The sequence below is a fragment of the Cyprinus carpio genome, chromosome B19, assembly GCF_018340385.1.
Source record: "Cyprinus carpio isolate SPL01 chromosome B19, ASM1834038v1, whole genome shotgun sequence".
In the NCBI taxonomy this organism is placed as follows: domain Eukaryota; kingdom Metazoa; phylum Chordata; class Actinopteri; order Cypriniformes; family Cyprinidae; genus Cyprinus; species Cyprinus carpio.
This window is the reverse complement of record NC_056615.1, coordinates 5,113,789-5,129,216: the sequence shown is the minus strand read 5'-3', so window position 1 is coordinate 5,129,216 and position 15,428 is coordinate 5,113,789. Positions and strand designations below refer to the sequence as shown.

At 35.2% G+C, this 15,428-nt stretch overlaps 1 protein-coding gene across 1 annotated transcript; it reads left to right on the top strand.

Moving 5' to 3' along the window:
* Positions 1-756: 756 nt before the first annotated feature.
* adck5 (aarF domain containing kinase 5) lies at positions 757-14,195 on the top strand. Its single transcript, XM_042745432.1, is given in 16 exon segments — positions 757-1,093; positions 3,866-3,960; positions 4,105-4,254; positions 7,160-7,235; positions 7,682-7,882; positions 9,050-9,190; positions 9,448-9,561; positions 10,238-10,369; positions 10,449-10,532; positions 11,631-11,712; positions 11,818-11,896; positions 11,979-12,070; positions 12,885-13,137; positions 13,244-13,360; positions 13,947-14,012; positions 14,014-14,195. Coding segments are annotated over 16 exon segments (1,740 nt in total). The 5' UTR covers positions 757-1,069; the 3' UTR covers positions 14,048-14,195.
* The last annotated feature ends 1,233 nt before the right edge of the window (positions 14,196-15,428 follow it).

Below are 15,428 nucleotides of genomic sequence, written 5' to 3'. Positions count from 1 at the left end.
AAAAAAAACAAAATTATACCTAGATATTTAACTTCAGATTTGACTGGGATGTCACAAATTTTAACATCTGTAGAATCTTTTATAGATAAAAGTTCACATTTATGAATATTAAGACATAAACCAGAAGCAGAGGAAAAAAAACTAATTTTGTCTAAAGCTAAATGATCTTGATCTTTATTTTTTTTTTTAAAAAGAGTAGTGTCATCAGCTAGCTGGCTTATTAATATTGACCGATTTGCCACAGAGATACCTTTCAAATTACTATTTTGAATGTGGATGGCTAAGAGTTGCATAGAAAGCAGAAAAAGATAAGGCCTTGACGTATGCCTCTCTCTATGTTGAACCTGTGAGTAGTACCATGTTGTAATTTAATTGAAGCATTGGCATTATTATACAAAGTTTGAATTGCATTAATAAAATTAGGGCCAAAACCAAAAATATTCAAGGACTTAAGAATAAAAGGAAATTCTTAAGCTTTATAAAAATCAAGAAAAAGCAGAAAACTGTCATCCAGGATCAAATCTGAGTAATCTAAAATATCAAGAACAAGTCTAATGTTGTTTGAAATAAGTCTGTCTGTCATAAAGCCCGATTGACATTCATCTATTATATCATCTAGGACACATTTAATCTTTTTAGCAAAAATCATTGCTAATATTTTATAGTCATTATTCAGAAGACCTATAGGTCGCCAGTTTTCCAACTGAGAGTGGTCTTTATGAGGTTTAGGGATCACATTTATAACACCCTGAGTCTTAGATGGGGGGAGAATACCCTTTTTAAGGCTTTCTAAATAAACATTGAAGAGAAACGGTGAAAGATTATTTGAAAATGTCTTATACAATTCTGCGGTCAGATTTTGTGTGTTTAGAGGGGGAGCACCGTCTGTCTGAAGGTCGCGTCAGACCACTGTCACGTGTCGGACGACGTCACAGCAGACGCTCTCGCAGCTGTCCAATCGAAGCACAGGAGTGCGTGATCTCGAAGCGCGAGGAAGAGGCGTCCGTGTCCGCGTGTGAGGACCGCAGCGAGTCACTCATGCGATCATCAGCCCGAGAGAACCGGAGAAATGACGGCAGAGACGTTCAGATCGGTAAGCGCAACACTTCTGCCGCTGTGTTTCCGCGATTCGTTTGCTCTTGTGCTCGAGCTGCATGCTTAGTGCGATGCTCGTGCTTTATGAAAGGTCACTGTATTTCTGTTTCACTTATTGAGAGGCTTTTAAATGCAGATTCCATGTCCTCCTCCAGTCTGGAAGTGCAGGGCTGATCCTGAATCAGAGCAGTCGAGGCCAGAGCAAATGTCATGTGCTTGATCTCTGTAAACCTTAATCCCAAACTAAACTCCGCAATTCTTACATGCAAGTCCAACAATAGAAACACTACCAGTCCAGCACTTCCTGATAGCCTTAGATTATGACCTGCAGCACGCTTACAAAACATTACCATGGTAGCAATAGGCTTAAGTAATTACTGCAGTAACTGTTTCCCGTTGCAACACTCTCTTAATAATAATAATGCTTTCAGAGTCCTCATTATAATTAACTATAATGGTGACAATAATACTGGACCCACTAGGGGTGTTCAGCAAACTATTATTTATTAAATAAACTATTAACAACTATTTATTTATTTATTTATTGTATTTATTTTTTTTCCGAAGAAAAGGGTTTTGAATGTCAAAGTCAAAAGAAAAAAGGAGAAAAAAAAAATATAATATATATATATATATATATATATATATATATATATATATATATATATATACTCTAATATTATATTTATATACATCATATGATGCAAAGCAGGTCAAAAGTTTAGGATCCATTACTCACATGATCCTTTAGAAATCATTCTGCTCATATGCCTGATTTATTATCAAAAATTGGAAAAAAGTTTAATGCTGAAATATTTTTTCACAACAAAATAATAGTTTTTTTTGGATACTTTGATGAAAAAAAATATAATTAAAAAAATGTAAAGCTGAATTTTTGTAATAACAATATACACTACTGTGTCATAATTTTTTCCATCTCTTTCTTTTTTTAGAAATCAACATCAATACTGATTTATTATGAGTGTTGGAAAGTTCTGCTGTCTAATATATTGATGAATAAAAAAAAAAGATAGTATTTATTAAAAAAAAAAAAAAAAAAGTTATAAGAATATATATTATAATAGATTTTTTTTACTATTTTTATCCCAATAAATGCAGTTCTTTTTGAAACCTTTTATTCAAAAATATATTAGACCCCAAATTACTGACCAGTAGTGTATATCAGTTATTACGAAATATTTATATAATAAAAAAATAGCTTCTTTTTTTTTTATGTCTGAAGGCTTAGTAATGATGCTGAGTATTCAGCTAAATCACAGGAATCATTTATGTTTTGAAAAAATATTAAGCAAAAACTAACTGTTTCCAACTTGATAATGATATCACATATTAGAATGATTTTTCTGGATTTTGTGATAATGATCCTAAAAATTCAGCTTTGCATCACAGAATAAATGATAATTTTCAAGTATACTAAATTTAAAAAAAGTATTATTTTCAATTGTAATAATATTTCACAATATTACCTTTTTTCCTGTATTTTTGATCAAATAAATGCAGGCTTGATGAGCAGAAGAAACTTCTTTCAAAAACATTAAAAATAGTAATGTTTCCAAACTTTTGACCTGTACTGTATATATATATATATATAAGCTCTAAAATATTTTTAGAAATTGTCATTAAAATATTTTTTAAATGCTTATCCTTAATTCTTATGCAGTAAATCATGAAAGACTGGAAAGTTGTGGGATTTTGTTGTGGACAGTGGGGGACCTTGGAGTCCAAAAAATTGAGAACCACTGCTGCGCTAACAAAAAAGTGCCATGGTGGTACTAGTAGTCGACCAGTTATCAGCCTGGGGTGCGTTTCCCAAAAGCATCGTTAGTTAACTATGAACGTTAGTTCCATTGAACTGTATTGTAACGACGGAACTTGCGACAATAGTTGCTTTTAGGCCGATTATCGGTGCCAGTATTAAACATTTTATCAGTATTGATCATTGTCAAAACCCGATTTTCCAGTTAAAATAATTTAAAAGCTTTTAAAGAGTTTTTGTCAGAGCCCTTGCTATTCTTATTATTGGCATTAATTTAGATTTTTAAACCAGACATATATTGGTTCAAAATATCGGTTATCGGTCTGCTTGATCTGTAATAATCGGTGTCGCATCCGCCCTGAAAAACACATATCAGTCGACCCCTGGGTACTATATGTGTGCTACTACTGTATACTACTTTTATATTTGATATAACAATTGTGCATATTTTGTATATGTATTACAGTAGAACCGTGGTGTTTTTTGTACTTTAGAGTGCGTGAATATGGTCACTTGGAACAGAATCCTAAAAATGTGTTTTTGTTCATGCTTTGTAATACCAAGGCACTGTGCTTTTGTTAGGGTCACTATAGTATTTTGGCTTAAACTGTCGTTACTCGAAACATTTTTGGAAGGTCAGCGACACGCTTCAAGTCTCTTTAGCGTCGATGGTTTATCTTGAAAGAAGGGCTGCTGTTTATCATACTCTATAGAGACCTTTAAACTAGAGCACATCCCTGACCTGTCCACAAATCAAGCTGCCCGAGGAAAGACATTTTGTTCCCTGCTTCTGTAAACATTCTCCCTTTTTTCACATTTTGACATGGCCTTGATGGGAATGTCTTGTGCTGTAGTCTATGAAAACACACCTCACAGATTATCTCTGAGATATTTTTAAGCGTTGCCTGATTTATAATGCTTCTAGCTGCCAGTGAAAGACTCTCAGCGGTAAACACAGTGAACTCAACCGAGTTTTATCTTCTTTGGCTTCAGTTACGGTTGTGTCAGCGTCATATGTCTCTGTTACGGCGGTGTCCTCGGCTCATAGGCCTCCAAGTACTCGACCAGAAGTTCTTCTCCTCACACAGGTGGGTTTCATTTGCTTCTTTGAGGTCTGACTTTATTTTAAGGGTGAAAACACGTGTATTTTATAGCATAAGTCAAAGCAAGCACTACATCATTCTGAACAAGAGTATTGACGGTGGTGCTGGGATTGTGCTGTGCTCCTCTAGAGTTGTAAAGAGTCACAGGCTCTTCAGGAAGCTGTTGCTTGGCGTTTCGGTGGGTGTGCCGCTCGTGGTGGGGGTGCAGTATGGGGTCTCAGAGCCCAGAGAGAGGAGGAAGATGAAGATACTAGCTGAAGGAGTCGGCCGCTTCTGCAGGTAATAATCTCGTTTATTTAATTTTAGCAATTTATTAATCATCGCTGAAATTTTACGTGCATGATTTTATATGTTTTTTTATTATTAATTAATTAATTAATTAATTAATTAATTAATTTATTTATTTATTTATTTATTTATTTATTTATCTATTTTATTTATTTTTGGAAAATAAATCGACACTTGTATTCAGCAAGGATGCATTAAATTGATCAAAAGCGTCAGAGAAAAAAACATTTAAAATGTTACAAACAATTTACATTTCTAATAATTACTGTTCTCTTGAACTTCCTATTCATCGAAGGATCATATAATCTTTAAAAAAAAATGGTTTCCTTGAAAATACAAAGCATTTTTTTTTACATTGATAGTAATAATAAATATTTCTTGAGCATTAAATCATTATATTAGACTGATTTCTGAAGATCATGTGACACTGAAGACTGTAGTAATGATGCTGAACATTCAGCTTTACATCACAGGAATAAATTACTTTTTAATATATATTTCAAATATTTTTATTAAAGCACATATTCACATCGTTATATTATCTACATCATACACAAGAGTATAATGTATATCCACATAGAAATATGTGCAGTTAGGACCTACTGTCCTCTTTTTTGTTTTTAGAACATACAACAATGGTAAAAGAAGAACAGAATCAACAGATAGACATACAGAGTACAGAAGAAAAAAAAAATAACACCCAAATAATCCCTCTTCCCCACCCTACCCAGCCTTATCCTTCCATCAAAATACTACTATATTATAGTTAGAGGGAAACATTAATTTCCACTGCCAGGTGTGAGATAGTGAATGAGAGGTGACCACACACTTTTTCAAAGTGTGGGAGTTTATCCATAAGAATATATTTTATTCTCTCTAAGTAGAGAGTGTTAGTAAGATCACTAAGCCGTATCTTTGTGGAGGGTGTTTCGTTATTTTTCCAATGCATGAGAAGTAGCTTCTTTGCGGTGATGAGACTATAGGACAGGAAGCATTGTTGGTAGTTGTTTAACCTTTTAATATCGTCTGAAATTCCTAAATATAATGTGTGGATTAGGCTCCAATTGTATTTTGAGTATCCTAGAAAATTAAACTGAAGATATTAAACCAAAAAATCTTAACCTTGGGACACAGAACGAAGCTGTGAAGCAACGTGTCTTCTGCAACAAGGCATCTGTCACATAGAGGGGATATCTCAGGGTATATTTTTTGTGTAACCTCTCCTTAGAATGTGAAGACGATGTAGAATCTTAAAGTGAATTAGGCAGTGCCTAGCATTAGTTAGAACATCGATGAGTATGTTCCAAACTCTTTTTCCCATAGAGGGTCTGGGATCACAGTGCCCATTTCTTCCTCCCATTTTGTTTTTATGGAAGTGGAGATCACTGGACTAATAGACTGCAAAGTGTCATAAATATAAGATATAGATTTTTCTGAGCAAGACATGGGTCGGAGGCATCGATATTTTTAAAATATATTAGCTTAGAAAACAATTGTTTTAAATTGTAATAATATTTTAGATAATATTACTGTTTTTTACTTGTTTAAATGTAGCTTTGGTGAGCATAATGTTTAAAAAAACACATTAACTACTAGAGTTGAGCCGGATACTCGGCTGAAACGAGTATCCGGTACGGAAAAAGCACTTTTGCCGAGTACAAGTGTTATACGAGTAATACGAGTCAATATCTGTGCTCGGATTAAATAAAAATTCTCATTGGGTTGCTGACCGTGTCTGCGTTCTGTGAAAGGCTAGTCACAGTGCCCCTCCCCTACACACACATACAGATTTATTGTGTTGCTGTGTCACGCTCTGCTCACTCACACACAGAACACTGAGAAGAGAACAGCGCTCTCACTCTCTCTGTCTCTCCCTCAGTCACTCAGGTTCGCGGGTCTTTTCCGTTAACGTTTAGGTGTTCTTCAGCTTCAGGTTTGTTTTTTACTTTGGTTTGTAGTACTTACTTATTAACCAGTAGAGTTTTGGTAAACGTGGGGTTTGTTTAGACGTGGCGCTTGGTAGAATGCGACTCGCGTTGCATCTTTGCCTGTCGGAGATTTTTTTTTCTTTTTTAAACTTCAGCTGGCTCTAACCAGTTTTTTGACTTCACGCACTGATTGACACTTATTTCTTGCTGTATTTCATAAAAAATAAATAAAGGTAGTTGTGGTATATAAAACTATATTACAAATTAATTAGCTACACACACGCACACACACACACACACATACCTGGTGTGGAAAAAAAAAAAAAAAAAAAAAAAAAAAAAAAAAAAAAAAATCACACTTGATTATAAAAAAATTAAAAGTTAAAAAAAGAAAGTTATGTTGAGATGAAAACTCTTGTTCATTACATTTAACTTCATAATTGCAACTGCATGTGTTGTATTTTTTTGCAAAACTTGTTCTGTATATAGTTCGTTTGTTATCGTGATCAAAACCATTGATCTGAAGCTCAATGCTGATGCTGTCATGTAAATAGTTTTCTAATCAGCAATAAATATAACAATTTCTGATCAACCCCTATCAATTGCATGCTTAAAATAACATGCCGGTTAAAGCCCCGCCCGTTTTAAGTCAACCAGACCCACTTCCGGGTTATATCCCGCCTACTTTTTGGGTTAGGCCCCGCCCAGTCCGAGTACAGATACAGATACAGATACAGATAATTCATATGGTTAATAGATACAGATACAGATAATGCTGTACTCGCTCATCCCTATTAACTACCCCAAAATTGTATATGTTATTGTATGGCATTCTATCACCCATCAGGCTCTCTGATCTCTAGATGTCAAGCTTTTGCATTTGATCTATCTGTATCATATGCAGCCCTATATGCAGTTAATATCAAGACTGAAAGTGTGAAGTAAGTTGTGTATTTGTGTCACATCAGGTCTCTCTATGTGGGGCTTATGATATCAGCAGATTACTGGTGGACGTCCAACATTGCTCTGAGAGGCATGGATGAGGTAAGCTTATGTCCCTACAATGTAAATAATGTTTATTAAATTAGTACATTTGAGAACAGTGTTTTGAATTAACTAGAACTTAATCGTTTACTAACCCTCATATTGTTCTTCTGCACATAAAAGAGGATATTTTGAAGAATGTTGGTACCCAAACAGTTTTGGTCACCATTGACTTCCATTGTACGGGCAATAAAAACAATGAGCCATTTCTCAAAAATATCTTCTTTTATATTAGTATTAAACTCATACATGTTTTGGAGAAACTTGAGGGTGAGTAAATGATGACAGAAAGGTAATTTTTGGGTGAAGTATACATCGAATTTCACACGTTTCTCGGATTCCCAATCATCATCATCATCATCATCATCATCATCAAGGATATCCAGTGCAAAGTAAGTGATCAGTAAACATATCAAACACAAATCTCTTTGTGTCCCTCTCGCCAGAGCAGTCCAGAGTATGAAGCGCTCATGTCAGCGTGTCATCAGAGAGCAGCCAGTAGCATGGTGGACGGGGCCGTACAGAACGGAGGCCTGTATATCAAGCTGGGACAGGGCCTGTGTGCCTTCAACCATCTCCTACCTCCAGAGTACATGCGCACCCTGCACGTGCTGGAGGATAAAGCTCTCAACAGAAGATACAAAGAGGTGAGCGGCTCAACACATTAGGATTCTGCTGAACTCTCACTCTGAATTAAAATTAGATGTAATTTTTGGATATGAAGGAAGTCGAAAGATGGTTTTGTATTCTTGACAAAATCAGATTAGTGAATGTAATGATGTAAGGTAAGTAATTTTATCAAAATAATCTCAGTGTGCTGAATTAGGAATTTCTATGTACACTAAAAATTTGGGATGTGTTTTTAAAGGAAGTCTATTAAATATCGTCTAAAAATATTGTAAAAACAGTGGTAAATATGACATATTATTACTATATTTAAAATAACTGTTTTCAGTTGTAACATATTTTAAAAAATGTATGTATTCCTGTGATCAAAGCTGAATTTTCAGCATCATCACTCCAGCCTTCAGTGTCACATGACCTTTTTATGAATCATAAATCATTGCCTTTTTTTTCAGAAATATGATGCCCTTTTTCATGATTCTTTAAATATGATTTCAAAAGAACAGTATTTATCAGAAATAGAAATCTTTTGTAACATTATAATTAGTGCTGTCAAATGATTAATCGCGATTAATCGCATACAAAATACGTTTTTGTTTGCATAATATGTGTGTGTTCTGTGTATATTTATTATGTGTATATATAATATAAATATGATATATTTGCATGTCTATATTTATATTCATATAATTTATATTATAAATAAATATATTTAATATATTAACAACATATTTTTCTAAAATATATACTGTATGTGTGTGTATTTATATATACATAATAAATATACACAGTACACACACATATATGATGCAATTAATCGCGATTAATCATTTGACAGCACTAATTATAAGTGATTTTTGACACTTTATGATCTATTAAATGCGTACTTTAATAAAACTATTAATTTCTTTCAAATTCTAACTTCTATTAAAGAGCTGCAGTTCCTTATCCTTTCTTCCAGTTGTGATGAGAACACCCTCAAATTGAAGCCCAGTAACTTGAATATGCTTTGGTCAACAGCTAAAATACTACAAATTTCTCCTGTGTCCAGATATATAGATCTTACTGTGTGTGTGTGTGTGTGTATATGTATATGTATATATATATAAAAATAAAAGATCAGGGACTCAGAAGCCTATGAGAATTAAATCTGCAAATGTTGTAACCCGTCTGGTCCCGTGTTGTTTTAGGTAGACGCTTTATTCCAGGAGGACTTCAGCACGACTCCAGATAAACTCTTCAGGACCTTTGACTATGAGCCTGTGGCTGCTGCGAGTCTGGCCCAAGTACACAAGGCCGAACTGCATGATGGGACACCTGTGGCTGTGAAAGTATGTTAGGGCTGTGCATGATGACTGCTGAGGAAATGCTGTTTATGTGCATTTTAATTGATTCATAATTTGGATGCATGACTTTTTTTTTTTTAACTCTAACTTGATTTAATATTCTAATGGAGTACTGTGTTTACATGGTACAATGTATTACATTCATTCAATGTTACAAGACCAGGCAACAGCATGAAGTGATACTCTAATGATTACTGATGCATGTGTGTTGTTCTGAGGATGTTGATGTCTGTTGTGTTCAGGTGCAGTATATTGATCTCAGGGATCGATTTGATGGTGATATCAGGACTCTGGAGATTTTGCTGGACATCGTGAAATTTATGCACCCCAGCTTTGGTTTCCGCTGGGTCTTACAGGTCAGTGGTAACTCGTTGAGAAAAAAAATTATCTTCTGAAGAGATTTTTCATCTAGTTTAAACCAAATACAGTTTTGGAGTTTTTAGCAAAAAATAAATTATAAAAACATAATATAAGCTTATGCTTCTTCCTACTCCTTTTTGGACATGTGTACGTTAAAATGGTTTTGTATTTGGTTGTATTGTTTTGGTTTTGTTTTTACTATTTTTATTTATATATAAATGTATATCTAATGTACAATCATAACTATGATTTTATTCAAGTATATGTGTATATTTTCCTGTAATACAAAGCTGAATTTTCAGCAGCCATTCAGTTTACTGTTCTCAACATTGATAATAAAAATAATAAAAATGAGCAAATCATCATATTATTATGATTTCTGAAGGATCATGTGACACTGAAGACTGCAGTAATGATGCTGAACATTCAGCTTTGCATCACAGGAATAAATCACATTTTAACAGATATTCACATAGATTCACAGTTGTTTTGAAATTTAATAGTTCACAATATTACAGTTTTTGCTGTATTTTTTGATGAAATAAAAGCACCCTTTCTGAACATAAGAGGCTTCTTTCAGAAACATTTAGACGCCATCTTTCTTAATTTTGGTCTGTTGTTATAAAAGACGAGATTCTGATTTCTTCCATTGTTTCTCCATGATGCTGGCAGGACTTGAAGGGAACGCTGGCCCAGGAGCTGGATTTTGAGAATGAAGGCAGGAACTCTGAACGGTGTGCTGAAGAACTGAAGCATTTTAAGTTTGTAGTCGTGCCCAAAGTATTCTGGGACCTGACCAGCAAGGTGGGGATCAGCCAGCTCTAACTTTGATCTCTAACTGTGACACATGAATGAATTTCACTCTGACGTTGTGTCCATCTAGAGGGTCCTTACAGCAGAGTTCTGTGCCGGATGTAAAATCAACAATGTGGAGGAGATTCAGCGTCAGGGACTGGGTCTGAAAGACGTAAGTTTAGGGATATGCCGGTATCAAATTTTCATGTTGCGATTAATTGATCATGTTTTACCATGGTATGCGGTATTATCACGGTATTGAAATTAAGTTTTAAAAAAGTGGTCATAATACAGTATAACAGGTTAAATAACTTTTTTCTTATAACAAAAATAACTGAACATTTAAATACAATAAAGCAATACAAAAATATATTTAAAGTTAAAAGTTTTACACCGATTAAAGTACAAAAGAACTTTAAAGACCCATAGGTATCACTTTACAATAAGACCTCATTAGTTAACCTTAGTTAATGCATTAACATTCACAATGAGCAATAGTTACATTTGCTACAGAAGTTACTAATCTTTGTTAAAAAATACAAGTCTTAGCTCATGTTAGCTCATTAAATAACACAGTTGCTTTCGATTTTAACAATGTGTTATTAAATATTGGAATACCTAAGATTAATGAATGTTCAGAAGAATTTTTCATTGGCAGTTTGTTAACTAATGAAGCCCTAATGTAAAGTGTTAATGAACAATAAAGAATCAAAACACTTTCAAACAATATCTAGGACATGTTATAGTCCAGATTAAAATGGAAAAAAAATTATGGAAATATATAAATACTATTTAAATGTTTAGAAAGTAGCAGCTGCTTTTATTTATGGGGTTTCCAGGGTAAGGGCTGCAGTTTCTGCAGTTTAGCGCCATCTGCTGTCAGAGAGTGAATGTTCTTTCATTCAGCGCGTATCTCACGTGTTCCTTCATGTGCTTCTTGTGCGTGCTTGTTTACATGAGAGTTCACACGGGTCTTTAAAGCAGCATACAAATGGTGTTGTGCATTTTGACCAGTTGATGGGAAAAGTATTCTTAAAATGCATTCCAAATTCTGAATAATTTGTAATATATAATTATTCTCGGTATTTGGAAGTGCCCACGATAACAATACCGTGCATATTCATTACCGCGATATAACGCATTACCGAATACCGGCACAAGTCTACGTGAGTTTAATAACATCACTTATGACCGACAGTCATCACACCAGTGAACATCCATGATGATGATGATGATGATGATGATGATGATGATGATGCTTGTGTTTCAGACAGCTGATAAACTCATCCGCGTATTCGCAGAGCAGATCTTTTACACCGGCTTTATTCACGCTGACCCTCATCCTGGAAACGGTGAGATGATCTACACTCAGAATGAGTCCATTATGACCCATACGTGTGTGTGTGTGTGTGTGTGTGTGTGTGAGTGTCACACATGTGAACTGTGGCTGATTTCAGTGCTGGTCAGAAGAGGTCCAGATAATAAAGCTGAGCTGGTTCTGCTGGATCATGGGCTGTACCAATACCTCAGTAAAAGGTGAGAGCATGAGCGAGAAACACCGGCTTCACTGTAATCTGCATGAAACAGACGGTGACCGCAGACTGTGTGTGTTTGTCAGTGACAGAGCGGCTCTGTGTCGGCTGTGGAGAGCCATCATCCTGCGCGATGAAGCCGGCATGAAGACATACGCAAATCAGCTCGGGGTCAAAGGTAACGCAGCCTTTTCTCACAAACAAAAGTTTTTGAACGATAAGATTTTTTTAGTCTCTTCTGCTCACCAAGCCTGCATTTATTTGATACAAAGTATAGCAAAAACAGTACTATTGTGAAAAAACTTTTACTATTTAAAATTACTGTTGTTTATTTGAATATATGTTAAAATGTAATTTATTCCTGTGATGTAAAGCTGTATTTTCAGCATCATTACTCCAGTCTTCAGTGTCACATGATCTTCAGAAATCATCCTAATATGCTGATTTTCTGCTCAAGAAACATTTATTATTATAACTATTACTATCAATATTTAAAACAGTTGAGTACATTTTTTTTCACGATTCTTTGATGAATAGAAAGATCCAAAGATCAGCATTTATCTGAAATAAAAAGCTTTTGTAACATTATACACTGTACCATTCAAAAACTTATTTAGTTAGGATGCTTTAAATTGATCAAAAGTGATGATAAAAAACGTTTATAATGATTTGGGAAGACTGGTGTGACACTGAAGACTGGAGTAACGATGCTGAAAAATTCAGCTTTGATCACAGGAATAAATCACATTTTAAAATACATTCACATAGAAAACCGTTTTTTAAAATGTTAGTTATATTTCACAATTTTGTACTGTATTTTTGATCAAATAAATGCAGCCTTACAGAGCATAAGTGACTTCTGTCAAAACCCAAACATAATATAAATAAATCTTAGGTTTGATCAGATCTGTTTAGATACATACAGCTATAAGGAGAGAGAAATGGAAATGCTTTCCGTGTGTTGATGTTATCCTCTCATTGGTCGGTCCCAGAGTACTTCCTGTTCAGTGAGATGCTGCTGCAGCGGCCGATCAACATGTGGGAGCTGGGTCTGGGGAACATCCTGACGCGAGAGGAGACGTCGTACATGCGTGACATGGCCGTGAACCGCTTTGATAAGATCATGCAGGTGCTGAAGTCCATGCCGAGGCCCATGCTGCTGGTCTTCAGGAACATCAACACGGTCCGCTGCATCAACATCACTCTGGGAGCTCCAGTCGACCGCTACTTCATCATGGCCAAGTGGTACGAGACACCTCTGATCCAGATACAGCTGAATAACTTCTGCTGGTTTGAGTTCAGTACTGTGTCCATCTTCTGAGTGAAGTGTGTGTGTGTGTGTGTGTTTCAGTGCTGTGAGGGGATGGGGCAGAACTCAGGCCGACCACACCAGGATGCTGTCCAGACTGTCCGTCTTCCACTGGGTCTGCTCCTTCTGGGAAAGCCTCAAGTTTGAATTCGCTTTAAGGTGATGACGCAAATCAGATTCATTTCTTTCCCTGAATTTCCATTTTATTTCTTCCCAAATAATTCATTTTTCAATTCAAATTTTGTTTTGATAGTCAACTTAATTGTCTAATTAATTAAAATCGTAAACCTTATGAATGTTTAACAGAAATTCAATTTATTTCAATAAAGTTTTAAATTTATTTCCCCCCCAAACTTAGTGTTTTTTATTTTTTTTATTCCATTTTAGTGGTTTAAAGGGATAGTTCACCCAAAAATGAAAATCCTTTCATCCTTTACTCACCCTCAAGTTGTTTCAACCCTGTATAAGTTTATTCCTTCTGTCGAACACAAAAGAAGATATTTTAAAAGGAAAAAATTGATGGTCCCCATTTACTTCCATTGTATTTTTTGCCCAATACTTCGGAAGCCAATGTGCAGCATTGCAACTGTTTGGTTACCCATTTTCTTCAAAATAGCTTCTTTTGTGTTCAACAGAAAAATGAAAATCGAACCGGTTTGGAATAACACACACAATTTTAGCCTGTTTTTGTGTAACATGCATGAGATGGTCTCTCACATGTATCTCATTGATTGTGTTCCTCCAGGTCAGAGATGGCGCTCATGAGCCTCACTCGCTCTCTGCTCAAGCTGCTGTCTTACTGCAGTCTCATCGCTGGACCAGGACGTGTATCAGTATCTGAAATGAAGCGTCTCGTACCTCGTTATCGTCGTCTCTCTTCTGAGCCTCTGGTTTTAATCAATCTGCGTGTGGCTTTGCACTCAGTGCTGATTGTTCTTTTAAAGGGATAGTTCACCCAAAAATGAAAACTCTTTCATTAATTACTCACCCTCATGTCGTTCCAAACCCGTAAGACCTTCGTTCATCTTCAGAACACAAATTAAGATATTTTTTTTGAATCCTGAGAGCTCTCTGACCCTCCATAGACAGCAATGATCCTTAAACGATCAAGGCTCAGAAACATAGCAAGAACATTGTTAAAATAGTCCATGTGACATCAGTGGTTCAACCGTAATTTTATGAAGCTACAAGAATACGTACGTATATGTACGCAGATATATTGCTTACATTTAGATCATAGTGTAAACCGTGTATCCTTGTACATACGTTGAATATGTTGTTTACGTATGTGACGCTCTCCAAAATGGCACTGATGCGGAGGAGACGAATTGTTGAATAAATTCTTTATTTTTGTTTTCTTTGCACACAAAAGTATTCTCATAGCTTTGTAAAATTACAGAATTTCTGTTAAACATTTGATAAATTGTTAAACTGCATAAGGTTTATGATTTTAATTAATTAGACAATTAAGTTGACTACCCAAACAAAATCCAGAAAAATTTGAATGGAAAAACGTATTATTTGGGAAGAAATAAAATGGAATTCAGGGAAAGAAATGAATCTGATTGTTGAATAAATTTGTTATTTTTGTATTCTTTGTGCACAAAAAGTATTCTCATAGCTTCGTAAAATTACAGTTAAAACCACTGACGTCACATGGACTATTTTAACGATGTCCTCACTACCTTTCTGGGCCTTGAATGTGTCAGTTGTGTTGCTGTCTATGGAGGGTCAGAGAGCTCTCGGATTTCATCAAAAATACCTTAACTTGTGTTTCAAAGATGAACGAAGGTTTTGCGGGTTTGGAACGACATGAGGGTGAGTAATTAATGACAGAATTTTAATTTTTGAGTGAACTATCTCTTCAACGACTTGCTGGTTTGAGCTTGAGCTTCCAGGAACCACTCTCACTGTTGCTTTTCTCTGAAAGAAGCGCCGGTGAGCTGCATTTCACTGAACGCAGAGGACTTTTTAATTCAGCTTTTATCAGTTATGATATTCTGGCATTTAAAAGACTTGTTTCATTCACAAGAAGCTGAGCTATGTTCCTTTCTTGTGTCGGCCTCGGTTTGAAACACTAAAACGATTCATGGTTATCATTTCATGGTGGCAATAATAAAACAGAGCAGTCTGAACAAAGTTAATAATTATGTTAAAAACCTTTTACCTCATGGGGGTTTAGCAATTTCAGTGAATAATAGCAGTTCATATTGCAATGACAAAAACC